Below are 18,190 nucleotides of genomic sequence, written 5' to 3'. Positions count from 1 at the left end.
AAATTATCGACGACGAAGATGTTGCTGTTAGCTTTGATGTTAGTGAGAAAAGATGGAGCTTATAGATCTTCATCATCATCGGGTAGAGCAACGTTGGCTGCCTCCTAAAATATGCAAATAAATACACAATAATGTAGATAGTTGCCAATTCGATACCGATAAAAAGTAGTTTATTTTAAATCATGCACTGACCTGGAGATCGTTTTCAATCTGTCGTTGCCAAGCAGGATCCATGTGGACCTCTGGTGCCGCCAGCGCTGGCATGGCGACGAACTCAAGGTTGGCATCCCCAATAAGTTTACGAGCCAGCCAGAGAAATGGTTTCTCAAAGTTGTAGTTGCTCTTAGCGGAGATATCGTAATATTGTAGATTCTTCTTCCGATGGAAAACGATGCTCTTTGCCTTCACCTTCCGATCCTTGATGTCAACTTTGTTCCCTGCACACACAACAAATCATCCCGTTACGTTGTCACTCATCATATAAATCATTTTTTAGACTTTCATCAATTTTAAACATAAAGTGAGTAAGTTATGTACTGTGCGGATGGAGTTAAACTCACGAGAAACCCTAGTCTCAGCACAAGGTACTTCAGGAGGCCGTAGGTTTAAGCTCCACCCGCACAGTACATAACTCACTCACTTTATGTATAATAAACTCACCGCAAAGTACAATCGGTATGTTCTCGCAAACCCTAACCAAATCCCGATGCCAGTTCGGCACGTTCTTATACGTGGCACGAGTAGTCAAATCGAACATTATAATCGCACAATGACCCTAGAGAAAAAATATATAAAAAATTCCAAATTAATAATTTAATTTATACATGAGTTATCCTCCCGTGCACCGCCATCATCGCCGACCAACTAATATCAATCAACCTCTCTTCCTTACCTGAGTATAATAACCGTCCCGCAAGCCTCCAGATTTCTCCTGACCTGCTGTGTCCCACACTTCGAAACGGATCGAGCCTCGCGACGTATTGAAGACGAGCGGGCGGACTTCGACGCCAGACGTGGCGACATACTTTTTCTCGAATTCTCCAGACACGTGACGCTTGACGAACGTGGTTTTCCCAGTCCCTCCATCCCCCACCAAGACACACTTGAAGGTCGGCATGTTCTCTTCCTTCTTCTCCGCCATGGTGACCACGATAAGCGACGACGAACACGTAAAAATCAAACACTTGGCGACGATGACAAGGCGACGTAGGCAGGCAGGCAAGAGAGAGCAAAGAGCTGACAATGTAGCCGACTGGGGAGACGGAACCAAAGTGAGTGCGAGCGAGAGACGGTCGGAACAAGCAGCGACTGACCCAGAGAGGCTGATCGGTTTGTTAAAGTGAGAAGAAGAGGAAATGAAAAGTTCATTGGCTTAGCTCAAATGTGTGAAGGAGTGGCGGTTGGCCATTGGCAGCATGCCTGGCAGTCTGGGAAAGCAAAATTTGCATCACCACAACCACACACTCACTCACTCCGATTCCATGACGACTTTCTCGGACTGTCTGTAGAGTAAACAATACAAGTTGACAAGGAGTCAAATTTTTTTACTTTGTGCAGCAAATTGAGCGATTTAAGGTTGTCGAAAGAGAAACTAAAGCGAAAGCCTATTAAAAAAGGACTTGGGGCGGCTCAAAAACTAGACCCCACGACGAGGGAGCGAGAAGACCTGAACAGTTGGTTAATTTCAGCTATTGACTCGATGCAAATTCAAATTGATTCCTTCGAGTGCGAAATCGAGTCCATTTTAGCTGCAGGGAAAAAGCGCTTGGATAAAGATAAGCAAGACCGACTCGACGAATTAAAAACCTTCCTCGAACGACACAGGTTTCATATAACAAAATTGGAAACTCTGATGAGAATGCTTGACAATCTAGCAGAGGATGTAAATGCGGTCAGTATAAGATACTAAATCTATAATAAACATTAACGGTACCTCAATAATCTGATTATTCACCTTGTTAATTTTCTTGTAATTACAGCTTAGAACATTTTTAAGTCAAGTCAAAAACATCAAAGATGACATCGAGTACTTAGAGTCCAGTCAAGAAGCTGGATTTGAAGGGAATGAATTTATTTATGATGATATTGACGGTCTCGATGGTTTTGACGATTTCTCGTCGGCAAACCAGTCGGCGGTGGTACGGGAGAAGAAGGAGCAGAGGAAGAGTTGCCAATATCAATTACAACAACTTCTGGGAACAACTCACCAATTTCCCCCGTTCATTCCAGTGATGCTTCAGATCCTGAAAAGAGGAGAAAATCTTCAGACGACGTCTCCGTCAAAGTCGTCAGGCCTGTTGAGGTGAAAGCGGTGGTTCAGTCGAATCATAGTCCAAGTCCTGTAGGTGTAGAAGGAGGAAAGGCTGTCGGAGCGGTAGGAACACCCCCCAATGGTGTCGGTACTCCGAATAATTCGTCTCCCAGCTCATGGTTGTCAAATCACGTCTCCTCGCTCTCGTCTCTGTCTTCGTCCCCCACTCACAACTACCACAATGCTCTCAATAACTCTAAATCCATAGGTAACGGTGATGGTATAGCTAGCATACAATTTAATCCTAATTTTATGACAAGGGGACAATTTTGTTCTTATTCGGTTGTATGTATCTCTAGGCCACCCTGATCTAACGGTGCACAAGGACGGCTCTTCGACCACGGGTGGTTTATGTTTTCGGGGTTTGTCCAAATTTTCAGTCATGGATTCCAGCATAATTAGAGGTAATTATGAGCATTCAACAATTAGTGATGTTTTTTATTTGTAAGTGATTGATTAGTGGTTAATTTTTACATGGTTGTTTAACTTTAGGGCCCTTGGGTGGTATGTCAACAGTAAACGGGATACTTGAAAACGGGAATGGGAGTCCGATTGATGAGGATCATTCAAGCCCACATATTCAGTTATTAACATCATGCAGTACACCAATTACTGGATCCAGCCTAACCATGGAAAATGGGCTTATCCCCTCTTCCCCTCCACAAGAAACGACGTGTAGTAATAACAACAACATCTTGTTAATGTCATCCTCCTCCTCGACTGAGACAAGCGGTGTGAATGAGCACCCCTCCTCCCACTCGCACTCGTCCCAACAATTACAACTCCAACAGCAACACAAACTCTTTGGAGACTCCTCATCATTATTGTCATCGACGATAGAATTACTTTCAAACTCATCATCTCTTCAGCAACCTTCTTCCTACATTCAGCAAGCTCTTAATGGACTTGGCTCCGTTACTGGGGCGGCGAGTAATTTATCTGGAGGATTTGCGTCAAACCTGGGTGTTAGTAGTACTTCTCTGATTAGCAGCATTAACAATAGTAGTGGTAGTAACTCTTGTAGTGTTATGGGTGACACTTCTAATGTGATCGGACTACTTAACATAATTGGTCTGAGTAGTGGTGGTATTCAACTGATCAGTTCCACTGAGGATCACATAAGAACGGAAGTTGAATTCCAAATGATGGAAGCTGCCCATCAACACCTTCCAGTTTCTGCTGATAGTGAACGCCAGTTTATACCCAGAAATCCGTACCCAACGCCACTCTATTATCCACAAGTATGTCAATAATAATTACTCAAATTAATGGCTCCTGTCCTGTTTTTAGATGTTCCTTATTAATGACAATTAATTCTCTATATTCTAGCATCCATTATCAAATTCTGATACCTTTGAATTTTTCAACCAGCTATCGATAGAAACGTTGTTTTTCATCTTTTACTATCTGGAGGGTAAGTAATTTGGTTTGAAGAAATGTGCGGTCGAACTATTTTTAAATTCACCAATTCATTACAGGGACGAAAGCGCAGTACTTGGCCATACGAGTTTTAAAAAGGCAGAATTGGAGGTATTTATTTTATTCTGTCTATTCTATTTATAGGATATATCTGTAGTTTATAAAACTTGGTCATTTATAATAACGTATTAATATCATAGGTTCCATACAAAATATATGATGTGGTTCCAACGCCATGAGGAACCAATGGTGGTTACTGAAGAATATGAGCAGGTAAGATGAATAACTCAGCTTACTATTTTGAAGGACAAAGAGTTAATTTCTAACTCCAACCACCACGATTTACTTGTGCAGGGGACATACGTGTATTTCGATATAGAAAAGTGGGGTCAGAGGAAAAATGACGGATTCGTGTTATCGCTATCTGGAAGATAGAGATATGAGACAATCGCAGCACACATCAAGCCGCTATAGTCTTCATTCATGCTGCTGATCCATTCTTAATCATGTCTTAATTTAGTTTTAGTTTATAAATTAGTTATAAATTTTATAAATTTACATTTTCGATGATTCCGATGATTCCCAATAATAAAACATTCATGCAATGTTTAGAAAACTTTTAGTTCCGGTGTATTGCATAATTTTAATTTGCATAAATTCCTTTAGTAACACAAATTGCATGGCGCAAAAAAATATTAATATGAGATAGCCCTCATATCAACTGACCATTTTACTATAAGCATTATTTTCGCAGTTGCTGAGTTTGTCTCAATTTTTTTAATGAAGGGCCGGCCAGTGCATTATCAATTGAGAGGAATAACAGGAAGGAATGCGCGACTCATGATTAAATTACTAATTTATCATAAATCAACATTGGTTTATCTACATTTTACTGTCCAGTAGTAGTTTAGCCCAAATTTAGGAGCAATTTTATAAGCCCGTCAGCCAATTAAGAGAGACCATCATCTCAACCTGCCTCTAGGGGAGAGTGAACTATGGACACATCTCGATGCGGGAGAACAAGCCAAACGGTCAAAATTCCTAGAAATGCGTGGCTGACAGATTAAAGTTACTTAATCCTAATATTAGAATTCCTTTGCATTTTGCGGCCAATTAATACCATCGCCGTCGGGTTCTGTGGGTGTTTTTTAGTCCTTTACTTTATTGCGATAATATCACCACTAAAATCGGAGGAACGTAATATAAAATAGGTGCCTCAGCCCTTGTTTTCCTTCATTTTCCACTCCATGCATTATTACGCTTTTAACACATTAATTAACTTATATAACGCTATATTGATCACACCAAGCTATCTTTAACTATATTGTTTCCATTTTTCTTGATTTTTAAAGATTCCACCTTGTCGTGGAGTCGTTTGGAAGTGCGGATATTTCAGTCCTTCTTATCTCCTGGAGTTCACACCTTATCTCGAGAAAGCTCAGAGTGCTTGGTGAAGCGAGCGTCCCTGCGAGCAAGGCGTCCTACAAAGCCTACTTAAGGAGCCACGACTGAGGGTTTCTGCTCATTCTCTCTCTCGCCACCGTCGAAGTATAAAGGTCAAAAAAGTGCTCTCTCGATCTTGCTCTTTTTCTTCCCAAGTTTTGAGCTGAATTTAAAAGTTACATCTACTTTTCTAGAAACTTAAAGATTTCTTGCCATGGCGAAAACACGATCTTCTGGACGAGTTTTGCGATGTCGTAGAAAGTCGTGCGGGAACGCAGACTGTTGTGTCGATGTAGAAAAGGCAGTTCTAAAATCAACGAAAAGGGAAACGAATCAAAAGGCAGCATCCATTATTAAAAGGTAAAAAATTAAATAAGGTTTTTAAAAGAAATTTGTCCCTTAATTTTTTTTAAATTCCACTTTTATTCAAAATATTTGTCTATTTTCAGACCTTCGACGTCAAGCCCCAGCTGTACTTTTCAACGTCGAAGTTTCACCTCTGCTCGTCGAATCAAAACATGGCGATTTGTTGATTTGGCAAAGTCTAACCCTGGGCAATATGGAGCTTTTGGAACGGCAAAATGGTTTCGGTCATGGACAAACTTCGTCGATGAGCCAGGGGTCGTCCACCAGGAAAATGTGATGATATGGTTTGCGCAATTAAATGAAATTTTTCGTGTAAGGACTATAATTTATTTTTCAAATAATTGTAAATTTATTTATGACTTTGTTTGAAAGATAAACTGTAATCTAATTAGTTTACATTCTTATAGAATTCGCAATATGGGAACTCCGAGACGGCAAAGCAAAACAGTCAGCCGACCAGGAATCAACAGATCAAGAAGGAAAGGTCGTCATCGAGAAGCGAGGAAAAATTATTCTTGAAAAAAGAGGACAAATCATCCTTGAAAAAAGAAGAAAAACCGGCCTTGCGGAAACAGGAAAAATCATCCGTGCAAAAGGAGGAAGAAGAATTGTTCCTGCGAAAGAAGGAAAAATTGTCCATCCAAAAAGAAGAAGACTCGCCGATAGTAAAGAAGGAATCAGCAACAGTAAAGACGGAATCGCCAATAATAAAGATGGAAAGAAGATCATCGTCGTCCTTGGATGATGAGGGAATCTCCATTCAGCTGTCAGCCTCCACTACGGATGTATCTCACGGAGATCAAGCTGATGTCGAGAGTTTGGAGCCATCAACCGCACCCCCGGAAGATTCCTACACGTACTTTGCCATAGTTCCGGATGGCCAATATACTATAATTGATGGTCAAGTCATTGAGGACTTGACTCACCTAACAAGATTTATTGGGGACGACCAAAGTGCTGCTTTGGCTTGCTACCAGCTAATCAACTTAGGCAACGAAGGCTCAATGGTTCAACGGTTCAATGTTGGACAAGGAGCCGAGACTAGCTTCGAACCAGACTTTGGACAAGGAGCCGAGACTAACTTCGAACCAGACTTTGGACAAGGAGCCGAGACTAACTTCGAACCAGATTCGGGAGTTAGTTTATCACTGACAGAGAATGAGGATGACTCACTTTTGAATATTGCACTTGAGGAATTAGATAAGTACTTTGAAGGGGTTACCACCGAGGAACTTCTTAAAATGGTGGCAAACTGTGAGCCATGAATAAGTAAATACTATTTGTATTAATTATCTTGAAAATTTAAGATTCTTGACATGAACTGATTAGTAGTATAATAGTTTAAATGTACAAATATTCAGGGTTTTAAAACTAACAATATGAATTTTATGAGTCTTAAACCACTGATGTTCTATTATTTCTAACAAACACAATCAATTTGACAATAAAATGAACTAATATTGATTGATTTATTTATAAATTGAGTGTGATTTATACTGTTTTATTTTAAAATTCGTTATTTGCATAGTCAGTAAGCATTTACTTATGTCCATTTACGCATCGAAACTTGTGCATTTTTCATAGCTGAACGAGCAGTGTAAATCCAGGTCGATCTTTTTCTATTTCATTTTCTGAGGTTGCCGGATAACTTTTATGATTTAAAAATGAATGGAAGGGGTATAGGTGCACATATTTTTGGTACAAAACTTTATTCTAAGTAAAAAGATTTGTGACTGTAATACCAGCACTATATTTAACCAATTATCTCGGTAATTGGTGCGAAAAAATCCTGCTCAAAACCTTAGAAAGCATGTTGACGTCAATGTGATTAAGAAATTTCAATCTGGAATTGATTAAGTTGTTTTGAGTGATTGTAATACCAGCACTATCTTTAACTAATTATCTTTAACTAATTATCCCGCTAATTAAAGTCGGTAGAAATTTAATATTGGAATGTTGAAATCCCAAATGTTGGAAGAATTCTGTATGTAAATGTTCTCCAATCATTTCGAAACTGTGTGATATATCAGTAAAAAGTATGATTACTTGCAATGATAATGATACCTTAATTACTACGATTCATTTATTTCAGTCAAAAAACTTAAATCACTGAACAGAAACTGTATTTATATTGGTAGGATGGTTGATAGACACTACATATTCACTACGTTGGAAGGCATACGTAATTACAATGACCACAAAATAAGCTATAACATTAAAAATCATGAGATAAACTAGTCGCGTCCACTTGAAAAATTACATATAATCTGCAAAAACTATTTCTAAAATTTATTTCTCGTTATTAAAGATGAAGTGTGTCCACGGAGGTCACATTATTGAGATTTATACTTTCTAGCTGTTCCAGACATAAAATAAAATAACATTAGCAATTAGTACAAGTTTCCCTATGCGATTGCGAAGTTGAGTTAGACCAAAAGATTTGAGGGTAACCATCATAGACTATTCAAATGACAGCATATATATATCGTTGAACGATTATGCATGTAGTTAGTCATATAGTTAGTTCATAAGGTCTCAGGTAACTGGGGTAGCGATCATATTAACGGGTAAGAAATATATAAGAAATGCTAATTACAATCTTAAGTAGCAGTGATCAGAAAAATCATAGTAAAATAGTCCTATGTTAGCTTGGCATAGTAGGTTCAAGAGGATTTGGAGATAAAACATTCCATGAAATTGATGCTACATAATATAAAATTCTTCTTTGTAATTTAGTCTTGATGATTTTTGCAGGCACAGTCGCAGGCACATCGTTTCACTCTTTTGTGGCTCTTCTGGCTTTGCGGCTCTTCTGATTTGTCCTCGTTGTCAATGGAGCGTCGTGGACGAATCACTATGTCACATAAAAAATCCTTGAAATTAATCCACTCTTTATAATTATGCGTAATTAAGGTATGCTATCAAAAATGCGTGTTTAATGTTTGCACTTAAACGTAACTAAAGTTGCTGCAATATTAAACAATTGCATGGTTTAATTGATCATTATGGGAAAATAATGACAACTCGTGCACATGAGGCAAGGTCTCAGGTGGGGAAAATGTCATTGGAACGATAATTTTAATGGCTTTGAAGCAACTTAAACCAAAGCAATTTTTGGATTCCAGCATGATGAAAAGAACGTACCAAATTGGCCATGTTGGAAATGAGCTCGTGGCATGATTGGGACTGGGTGTGGGAGAGCCCTTTCTCTAAACTCGGAGGATTGCGGGTGGAAGAAAATGGGTCCTGGACCTGAAGGATTGTTGTTGGACGAGTCATCCAAGTTGTTGTTATTTCCTTGATGTGGAACAAGCACTGGAATCAAATGGGGAGGAATTCCGAGAGAACTAAGAGGTCCAAAGTTATTGTTACTCTCTTGTGCTTGTTCGTCTTGTGGGGGTTGGACAAAAAATTGGTGGTGCTGTTGTTGTTGGTAGTGTTGGGGTGGGCCTTGCTGTTCCATCTGATTAAAAAAGTGGAGTGGAGATTGGTGAGATTGTCTCTGGAACTACAAAGTTGTATATACATATTTAGTAAATATTGATAAAACAAAATAAAAAAGGCCAAAAATCATTCGTGACTCACTTCTCCGGAAGGAGGTCCCTCTTGATTCATTGGAATTGGTCCGATGATGTGGACAGGGGCAGATCCTGCTGCTGCGAGGGCAGAGGTGAGAAGATCTCGGAGTGGAGAACTCTGCTTGGAACTTGCGAAAATGTTTAATCGCTGCTGTTGTGGATTGCTTGCATGACTTGGATTCGGCTGTGGGGCTTGGGGCATTCGTCTGTGGTCGTTTCCACTGTCGCAAGAAATTGCCATTTTCTCCCCGGTGAAGTGGAGGTAGCGCGGATCGGTGGTCATGTTGATGCCCAACAAGGCCGGGAGTGGTTTGGACTGCTCGTCCACAATCTCTTCGGCTTTCTTCTTCTCAATCACGCAATTCATGTGGGATGATCTGTGATTCCGTTCGAAGATGTGCTGTAAAAATTCACAAGTTTAAGCATCGTTATTTTTATTGCTTACTTATTTAAAACCAATCTAACAAAAGGATATTAAACATTATTCGCTCTCCAAATTTAGCGACAACAACGCCAAATTTCTAGAGAGATGTGTGCTCGGTTAGAATTAAATTTAGATTAGAAAGTCATCCATAATAGTGATGTGTGAGCAGTTCCATTCTCAACTGATCTGATCTGCATAACAAATTGAGCGACAATAAAGTGTCAAAAGTCATGTAGCATCAATCAAGCACAATAGCTGGCAGAAAGTGAGACACAATTACGACGGGTCTTGAACAGGGTTACTTACTTACTCATTATTGCATTATTGGATATGACTCGAGTTTAAAAACCTCTCCTTGGAAAATACAAGGGAACAAAGTGATTTCACATCTTTATTATCATAAGTATTTCAATGCATGAGCTTATTCATGAAATAAATATGAAGTGACATGGTTAACACTGCACAGGATTTCATACATCCTTTGAACTAAGCTACATAAATAAGTACTTAACTGCACATTTGCGATGCACTTTATCGATAATGAGTGCAGCTGTGACTCGTTTCTTATTATTTTATTATGACTATGAGAAAATTGAAAGGATGCAGATATGAATAAGATTAATGAACGCATGCACCAACATTTTCTTGCACGAAAGCGTGGGAGTACTTGCTGCGAAATTCTATCTTAAAAATTGTTTTGGTTCTCCAAAATGTTGTTGTGGATTTAATTGACTAATTTATTTATCCATTCAGTCATCCGTTCGCCGTCCAAGTTATAAATTAAACTCATTGCAAAGGTGATTATAAAACACACTGTTTGTCGATTCCCTTGGGGAATGGGAGAGAGGGGAAGAAAATGGCAAGACAATAAAAGCCTGTCTATACAACAATAAAGCATTCTTTGTGTTTTTTCCACAGATGAGAACTCATGCAGTTGTTTGAGAATTATTTGTAAATATTTCACAATTTTGATCATGTCCAACAACCATGGTATAATTTAATCACGTTTTTTTCTACTATTTCAGTCTATGTATGTACGTAGTACGCATGCCATGCTTAAATAATAATAACCACATCTACTTATCTACGTGAGATTGACGTGAATAAAAGTGATGAGTTGTTCTAGTTAAGATGATTATCAAAAACAAAATACAATAAAATATAATATCGAACTATTTTTGATAATTTTTGAAATAGTTTTGTCATTCAGAGCCTTTCTAAATAATTGCAACATTCAGAAATTGCCAATGTTACAATTGTCACATATGATAAAAATTGGTAAAATAATTTCCCCACTTTACCAGAATTAAGGACATGTAGGTATGTACAGATTTAGGTTTGACAGACAAAGATGACCATGCCATTTTCAGATTTAGCCAAATTATAATGAATGATTTGTCAATATCCGTGCAAAGATAACATTGACAATACGGATAAAAATAATGCATGCATTGTGAGATTTTATGCTTGCATTCAGTTTTCTTAGTACAGATATGGATTCGTGCTGAATAGAAAAGTAATGTGGACTCACTTCCTGAAGATTCAGCTCCAACGGAAGTTTGATCATGGTCACTCCGTCGTCACCTCCCTCCGAACTGTTGTCCTCCTCGGAAGATACGTCCTTGTTCAGATTGTTGTTAGTCTCTCCCTTGTTGATATTGTCCACCTTGCTTTCCGCCAAGTCCAGATCGCCTGACCCTCCCGTCGTGGTGGGTGCAATGGCAAGCAAGGACTTCAAATGCTCCGGTTGTAAAAGAGCTTCCAGCTAAAAAGATATATTTACATACTTATTGCAAAATATTTAAGTACAGCAATTCTCCAGCCGTGAAAATCTTGCAGCTCTTTTTTGGCTAAATACATACGTCTTACTAATTTGCATTCTTGGTTGCACACCCAGAGTAAAGTACCACTAATTGTGTTGCACCAAACATGCATAAAAACCCATATGCATACATAAACTATTCTTAGGTGGTACATGATGAGGAAGTTTTTGGCATTGGCAATTACCCAAAAATATCAACTTCAAGGATAAACGTGAAGAAGTGCATACGTAAACAACTGAATGTGCAGATAATAATATTGCATGTTGCATTATTCCAGTAATTATCCTAACGAAACTAAGCAGATACTTGTATAAATATTTCGTGTTTTGTTCTTGTCATCTATCACTCAGCACATGCCGGATTAAAGATTAATGGCGATCTTCAAGACCGTACGTTTCTCACACTACTCCAGGCTGTACTTGAAAGGTTTTTAATTTTTATTGTTATTTTTATTGTAATGCAGCTGCAACAAAGAGAAAAAATGCGTTTCGTTATTGGGAGGGAGTGCTGCTGAGAGATAGCTGAAATTTCTTTCGTGGTTATTTATTTGGTTAGCTCTCTGTCAACCTTTAGGTTACATATTTCATATTTATTATTGAGGTACATGCACACCAGCAGAGTTGTTTTGAGCTAGCAGAAGATGCAGCCTTGCAAACAATCCTTTTTTTCATAACAATCTAAAATTTCCACAAGAATAGAATGCACTTGTCAACATCGCCCCTCGCACAGAAACAACAATAAAATAGCAACACTGCTGCCACGCACAGATTTATAAAAGGTGAATGCGAAAGTAGTAAATTTAAATCTACTTTGTGAAATTCTCAGAGAAAAACGAGAAAAAGTACATTTATCTAAATATGAAAAGTGAGAACATTTTATTTACGATAAGAAAAATACGACTTTTACTAGGTGCATGATAAATTAAAAGGTTTACTAATATTTTTGCAATAAATGGATGCAATTAATCAGTTTAGCGACATTTTTCGCAATAAAAATGGACACTGAACTTACCACTGGGATAGCTTGTGAAGACTGTTGCTGCCCCTGTTGACAAGATGAGATCTGGATCCATGCAGAAAATACGATCGCGATTGATAACATCGCCGCGATTATGACGGCTGCCAACGCAATTATCCTCGTCACTTGGACCGTCGTAGAGTGTTGACTTTGACGATAAGCCTGAAAGAGTAATGTAATTTGCATCGTTAGTAAACAAATTAGAGCTAGTTTTCATTCATGAAAGGAAAATTGTGTGTACCTGACGCTAATTAATAATGCACATTTGTCACACGCTTAAACTGACTTTTGCACATTTATTATTATGAAACAAAAGTGTCAACAATTTTAAACAATTTTAACAAAAGGTCCAAATTAAATTTAAATCCACATGCATTATGTCGTTCGTGTCATTATTCCTAATTTTCTCACATGTCACGACATTCACTTTTTCCTTTCAGATATTTAACTGCATGATTAAAATCTTTCTCATTTCTCCCTCGTCTTAAAAAAAGAGTTAATTATCAGCACCATTACCTTCGTCGTCATCATACCCACCATGAGAAACTGATCTATATTAACGTTAGGAGCTCAACACACTTATGTATTTATTTATTTATTTATTATTCCAAAGTGCATCCTCCTCCATGTCCTTTCCCTAATTATCTCCTGTGTCAACACTTACTTTTTAGAATGGCAGCATTGTATTGTCGTCTCTTTCAATTTTGAAAATATTAGTACGTTTATACGATGATGAAAAACTCTCGACAAATCTTTTGCATGATGCACCGTGCATCTCTTTCTCTCTTCAAATAATTTCGAAATTCATTTGGGTCCATTTCAAATCTGTGTATATGACTGCCCATCAATGCAATGGAGGGAGAGATGATGTTGATTTCTTGTTGTGTGATGCATGCTGTGAATTGTCTTGGATTGCAAAATTCATCCTCGAATATAAAACTGGGATTCATTCTCTCACTTTTTTTAAACCTGAGATGCCTATGACTTTACATTATTGGTTGAGTAAGCAGCCAGAAATAAGGCTAATTGGCACAAATTTGTAGTTTATTACACTCTGCAATTATCCTGAGTCGTCGTCAATTCTGCGCCTTGCATAAAAAAGGTAGCTCTACCAGGTCTCCTCCTCCTCCCTGCATTGTCAGCTAAATAGTTACTGAACAGTTCATAATACTGTTGCATAAGTTTTTCATGAGATTGTCGACATTAGAATTGCTTACTAGATAAATCTGAATATCCTTGTTATGGATGACTCTCACTAAAAACTACAATATTTTACGTATTGACTGTGTACGGAAATACCTACGTAGAGATGGATGCATTCAGTAGCTCGGGTGGATGACCGCTGCTTGGTTAGTCATTCGAAATTAAAAATAGTGGTCATCTTTAAATTCAACAACTCAATTGAGTATTTATTTATGAGGAGTATTGTATTTCATAATATGCATGCATACACGAGTGTGGTGAGTGGTAGTGCCGTGCCGTTCTTTGTAATGGATTTAGGCAATAGACGTCATGTTTTCAAATAGGATTTTATTTTTAGTCGCATTTTCCTGAAAATATTTGGTTGGTGGTGATGTTCAAAAGTAACTGGTACATAGAAATATTTGTCCTAACGGATAATATAACGGCAGTTAGAATTACTTGGTGTTCATGCACGCAACAGGTTTCCGGATTTTGAAATGTACCAAATATTCCGTGTCTTTAGTATGTACTTACTTATTTGCATGGATATTACGACTGCTTAATTTCCAGTTTTTTATCAAAATAACCCAATTTATTCAACCTCACAGAATGAAACTGCATTTGCAGGAGGAGACAATGGATAATGGACAAGGAAGGAGGAACTAATCCAACTTTTTTCACAGAGTTACAATCGCTCTGAGGCAGTAAGTCACACGAACACTTACCAACTAACACCCTTGCAATTTACCCAGTCATAAAATAAATGAAGCAATGAGCCAGAACTTTTTGTGTGTAGAGTTAAAAACAATTGAGTTCTTTCTGTATGTTAGTAAAGTTTAGTAGTTTTGTGCAAAGTTGGAAACTGCAATTTGAAGGAAGTGAAATTGTACAACATTTACATTGTTCACAAGCGTGGAGTTCTCATTGAATAATTTGTAATTGCATAAATTGCATTTATAATCTCATATTGATTTAATCACAATTAAGTATATCCTAAAAGTCTCATTTATCTGCTGAGTTTGCACAAATTGAGGAACACGTTTGTAGTTTGGCTTAAAAGTTTGAAACATTTGTGAGAAAAATTACAGATTTTGACTAAAGAATGTAATCATTTTAGTACTATCTGAAAAATTATGCTTAATTGGACTCCTGCTTTTAGGAAAATTGAAACGATGAAAAGCATTATAGACAAAAAGAGCAGTGCTTAAAAGATTGCAAATATGTTACATGTGTGAAATTTTATGCCAAGTCAAATTGCGGTTTTTCATCATCTCAGCAGCAGCAATCACATCAAATAAAATTGAGTCAAACAACGAACTCAACAGTTAAAGCTACCCCTTCAAAATTAGACTCGGACACGGTTCACCAACGCGATAAAATGAAAGTGAAACACTCACTCCATGGATGCAAATTATAAGAGTCATTCGTACGACATAAAATTCTATAACTGATTTTTGACCAAAATGCTTGAGCCAGCAAGAAATAAGTGTAGTGCATGCACGAAATATTAAATTACACTTTGCATTATAAGCTTTCATAAACGCTAATCTCCGCTCTGATCGATTTTCATTCTTTCAAAAAACCGTGGAAGGACATTGAGCATATTTTTATTATGTGGGCCCAGCAGACTCGTGCGATATGGGGAGGAAGGAAGTGAAACTATCAAAAGTCATATATAATCGAACAGCAAATCCACAACTTATCTTATCTGACCTTCACCTTATGAATAGAAATTACAACTTCCTTCTCAAAACAAATTTGTTAAACCAAACTCAAACGAAGGTTCAAGAAAAACCACTTTCTATTCATTCATCATCATCCGAACGCTCTAGTTTGCTCAGAGTGATGTGATTTAAATGAATTTAAATTGGTGTACAGTAATAATTTCTGCAGTAACAAGTCAGGCAGAGTTAGACCACAGATATGTATGTGTAGCAGGTCCAATGCAGTTTAAAATTATCACACATCACACTATCCAAGTGCATCACCACATCATAATAATCAGGGTTTGGAAGGAGTCAAATCGATCGCCCAGAGATGAAAGTGCTACTAAACGGCGGCTGCATTGAGCATCTTTTTGATCTGATATCATTCAACTGTCCATTATGCATTCACATGTCGTTGAGCCCATGCAAGTCTACGTAGACCGAGGAGAGCTACGCAACGCCATAATTTTGCAAAGGATTCAAAGTATAAAAACATCTAAATTGCACGCTTAACAAATATGTGCTCATGTACGTACGTCGCGTTGCGGCGAGGAGATTAATAGTTATGTAGGCGCATATATTTAGGGATGGCAGAAATAACTAAACTGCATCGTGTCAGAATAGGGATTGAGTTAGTTAGTTGGTTGAGAGAGATTAAGACGAGATTGTCATTATTCGAATCTTCGAGACTCTGTTTGCTCGCTGGTGTAAGTGAAAATCCTGCAAGTTGTTGATGAGAAGAAGAAGAAGACGCTGCTGTGGTGTTGTGTATGCAATGTTCAGAATGGGAGACCACTTATTGCTTCTTCCCAGCATGCTTTGTGGTTATTTGTCGAAGTGCAAAAGAGGTGCTCTTGATGTTGTTTGGTTGGCTGAGGCTTGAGAAAAGGATCACAAAAAGAAAGGAAAAGTTGGGTTATGTGCTATTTATGCTGACAACCAACCCCTATTACGGGTGGATTTCTAATTTTATGCACATTTTCAATTCTTGATGTCCTCCGTTTCTACGAGTCATGAATCGATCGTGATGATTCCTTGGTGTGAAGGGGACACTTTTTTTTAGCTTCTTTTCATGATACGTTTTCATGCGTCAAGAGAGAGAGAGGAGAATCGCATCTTGCAGGAAGTTATATGCCACCAAATAAATGAAAATTAATACAAGCTCCTAATTTGGAAGATTGTTATTACCGTTCGTCCGTTGTGAAGGACGCGATGGGTGCAGTTTTCATAGATATGTGTGCATGCATTGTACATAAAGGGTCACCTTACGAGTGAATGCAATCTGCCCATGTTACAGTTGGCTGGACATCAACAAGTAACTTATTTCAGAGGCCAGTTACCAAATAATAAGAAACCATTATGTCACTTCCAAGTCATAAAAACGACCACCTAGCCAGAAATATCCTTGACAAATAACGGGACTATGAAACGAGTGGACAACAAATAACTGGACTTGAAGCTTTAAATAGTAAAAATTTAATGGGATTATTATTGCATATGAGTCGAGTCGAGTATGTAATAATTCATATCTTTTGGTTAATAGTTTTTAATGCTTGGATATATCGCCAAGTAAAATTCATGGCATGAATTTCATGCAACATGCACAGTTGTCTCAAGTGTAAAGCGTACTGATGTTTGTAGCTACTTTGGGAAAGGGTTGTTAAACAAATCGAAAATAAATATTTACCGGTGGAGGTTCCTGATAATCCATGGGATTTCCGTACTCCTTGACATTCACATTGACCGTGGTCATGGAGTCGGTGTCCGAAGTGTCCATATTTTTCTCCTTCTCCATGTTCATCCCAATATCACAATACAAGAGGAAGGGGTGTGGTTCGCAACAAACTCTTCAAGCCACACGGGTACAAAATATGTAGCAATGTGAGACAAAAAATAAAATATTTATAGCACAGGATGGAGAAGACTTTATCAGATAACACTGGTTCACTTGGTCGATGCCAAAGACCAACTGAGGTGAAGTGAACAAAGACTTTGAAGCCCAAGGTAGTTTGTGCGTGTGAACGGCAAATGCATCAATTTTACATAGCTTGCAATATCACAGAAGGGGTTGTACATATGAACATAAAACGTAAGCCAATATTATGTTGATGAGGTGAGGGAGTTGTTCGTGAGTGACTGCATATTATAACGAACTAGCATTACACATTGGATGGATGAAAGGGAATGTTTTGGGGGTAATTTTGCATTAACTTTACTTACCACAGAATATTTACAACGAAGGATTGGTTAGCCAACAACACGTAGAGGAAAAACAACCCTTCAATTTCGATCTGTTGGGGTCGACAAATAAAGACCAATAATGACTGCCGAACCATAAGAGTGAGCCACGAGATGTATGCATTTACATTCAATAAGTGAATGTACCCTTGAGGTCATGTCATGCTCGTGCTGATGATGATGATCACTCAGGTTAATGGATCTTCTGTGCATCAAGTACAAATAGAGTGCAAGCATAACAAGTTGACGTTGCTTTTTCCCAAATTTGAATTCACAAATCAATGATTAACTTGTTTTGGTATAAATAAATATGTATTAAAAATATAAACATTTAGTCAAAGACCAATCAAGCCTGTGGATCATAATTGTGACCCATTTTTTCCTCGTAATGACTTAAATTTGAGATTTAGTTTTCGCAAATCAAGGGTGCTAATTTCTACTCAAAGAAAATTCACCAACCTGACAAAAGCAATTAAGAGTGGCTTATTCTTGTGGGTTAAATGAGTCGAGTATGCATTGCATTACAGAACCCGACTTTCCTCCGTGCGATTTAATTTAGTTTCGTCGAATTGTGTGAGATCTGCTAAAAAAGAAAATGAAATCAATGCATGAAGATGTACAAGTCGGCTGATGCTCTGTTGAAGAGAGGATTGAGATTTGGTGTGAGATAGTGTTGTTTTTGA

The 18,190-nt window shown here is 37.9% G+C and overlaps 5 protein-coding genes across 5 annotated transcripts; 3 read left to right on the top strand and 2 right to left on the bottom strand.

Annotated features, from left to right (window-relative positions):
• Positions 1-5: 5 nt before the first annotated feature.
• LOC110843015 (GTP-binding nuclear protein Ran) lies at positions 6-1,280 on the bottom strand. The gene is made up of 4 exons (XM_022088918.2): positions 893-1,280; positions 661-775; positions 193-437; positions 6-104 (listed from the first exon to the last, which is right to left on the bottom strand). The coding sequence occupies exons 1-4, from the start codon at positions 1,139-1,141 to the stop codon at positions 60-62; spliced, it is 654 nt and encodes a 217-aa protein (XP_021944610.1). The 5' UTR covers positions 1,142-1,280; the 3' UTR covers positions 6-59.
• LOC110843570 (CCR4-NOT transcription complex subunit 3-like) lies at positions 1,194-2,306 on the top strand. Its single transcript, XM_035847662.1, has 3 exons — positions 1,194-1,339; positions 1,558-1,891; positions 1,980-2,306. The coding sequence occupies exons 1-3, from the start codon at positions 1,194-1,196 to the stop codon at positions 2,304-2,306; spliced, it is 807 nt and encodes a 268-aa protein (XP_035703555.1).
• Positions 1,285-4,350, top strand: LOC110845037 (general negative regulator of transcription subunit 3-like). The gene is given in 9 exon segments (XM_022091395.2): positions 1,285-1,891; positions 1,980-2,531; positions 2,611-2,715; positions 2,804-3,552; positions 3,641-3,725; positions 3,790-3,841; positions 3,931-4,003; positions 4,085-4,143; positions 4,145-4,350. Coding segments are annotated over 7 exon segments (1,119 nt in total). The 5' UTR covers positions 1,285-1,891; positions 1,980-2,531; positions 2,611-2,693; the 3' UTR covers positions 4,224-4,350.
• A 139-nt stretch (positions 4,351-4,489) lies between these two features.
• On the top strand, positions 4,490-7,365 carry LOC118434313. The gene is made up of 5 exons (XM_035847529.1): positions 4,490-4,941; positions 5,083-5,286; positions 5,368-5,533; positions 5,623-5,851; positions 5,947-7,365. The coding sequence occupies exons 3-5, from the start codon at positions 5,388-5,390 to the stop codon at positions 6,802-6,804; spliced, it is 1,233 nt and encodes a 410-aa protein (XP_035703422.1). The 5' UTR covers positions 4,490-4,941; positions 5,083-5,286; positions 5,368-5,387; the 3' UTR covers positions 6,805-7,365.
• A 232-nt stretch (positions 7,366-7,597) lies between these two features.
• Positions 7,598-17,252, bottom strand: LOC110844700 (myb-like protein U). Its single transcript, XM_022090969.2, has 6 exons — positions 16,957-17,252; positions 12,376-12,543; positions 11,073-11,306; positions 9,125-9,517; positions 8,684-9,047; positions 7,598-8,393 (listed from the first exon to the last, which is right to left on the bottom strand). The coding sequence occupies exons 1-6, from the start codon at positions 17,068-17,070 to the stop codon at positions 8,272-8,274; spliced, it is 1,395 nt and encodes a 464-aa protein (XP_021946661.1). The 5' UTR covers positions 17,071-17,252; the 3' UTR covers positions 7,598-8,271.
• Between the last annotated feature and the right edge of the window lie 938 nt (positions 17,253-18,190).

Source organism: Folsomia candida, unplaced genomic scaffold (assembly GCF_002217175.1).
Source record: "Folsomia candida strain VU population unplaced genomic scaffold, ASM221717v1 Fcan01_Sc002, whole genome shotgun sequence".
NCBI lineage: Eukaryota > Metazoa > Arthropoda > Collembola > Entomobryomorpha > Isotomidae > Folsomia > Folsomia candida.
The sequence above is the reverse complement of the archived record's forward strand: the minus strand, read 5'-3'. Positions and strand labels throughout refer to the sequence as shown.

What these genes read in the sequence shown, in the direction of transcription:
- LOC110843570 (XM_035847662.1), top strand. Translation starts at nt 1,194, where the DNA reads ATGACAAGGCGACGTAGGCAGGCAGGCAAGAGAGAGCAAAGAGCTGAC. An exon ending in AGGCTGATCGGTTTGTTAAA is followed by an intron (nt 1,340 to 1,557) that starts GTGAGAAGAAGA and finishes TACTTTGTGCAG; the next exon opens with CAAATTGAGCGATTTAAGGT. An exon ending in TAGCAGAGGATGTAAATGCG is followed by an intron (nt 1,892 to 1,979) that starts GTCAGTATAAGA and finishes TTGTAATTACAG; the next exon opens with CTTAGAACATTTTTAAGTCA.
- LOC118434313 (XM_035847529.1), top strand. Translation starts at nt 5,388, where the DNA reads ATGGCGAAAACACGATCTTCTGGACGAGTTTTGCGATGTCGTAGAAAG. An exon ending in GCAGCATCCATTATTAAAAG is followed by an intron (nt 5,534 to 5,622) that starts GTAAAAAATTAA and finishes GTCTATTTTCAG; the next exon opens with ACCTTCGACGTCAAGCCCCA. An exon ending in AATTAAATGAAATTTTTCGT is followed by an intron (nt 5,852 to 5,946) that starts GTAAGGACTATA and finishes ACATTCTTATAG; the next exon opens with AATTCGCAATATGGGAACTC.
- LOC110843015 (XM_022088918.2), bottom strand. Translation starts at nt 1,141, where the DNA reads ATGGCGGAGAAGAAGGAAGAGAACATGCCGACCTTCAAGTGTGTCTTG. An exon ending in GGGACGGTTATTATACTCAG is followed by an intron (nt 776 to 892) that starts GTAAGGAAGAGA and finishes TTTTTTCTCTAG; the next exon opens with GGTCATTGTGCGATTATAAT. An exon ending in AGATTGAAAACGATCTCCAG is followed by an intron (nt 105 to 192) that starts GTCAGTGCATGA and finishes TGCATATTTTAG; the next exon opens with GAGGCAGCCAACGTTGCTCT.
- LOC110844700 (XM_022090969.2), bottom strand. Translation starts at nt 17,070, where the DNA reads ATGAACATGGAGAAGGAGAAAAATATGGACACTTCGGACACCGACTCC. An exon ending in CTTCACAAGCTATCCCAGTG is followed by an intron (nt 11,307 to 12,375) that starts GTAAGTTCAGTG and finishes ATATCTTTTTAG; the next exon opens with CTGGAAGCTCTTTTACAACC. An exon ending in TTTCCAACATGGCCAATTTG is followed by an intron (nt 8,394 to 8,683) that starts GTACGTTCTTTT and finishes TATGTGACATAG; the next exon opens with TGATTCGTCCACGACGCTCC.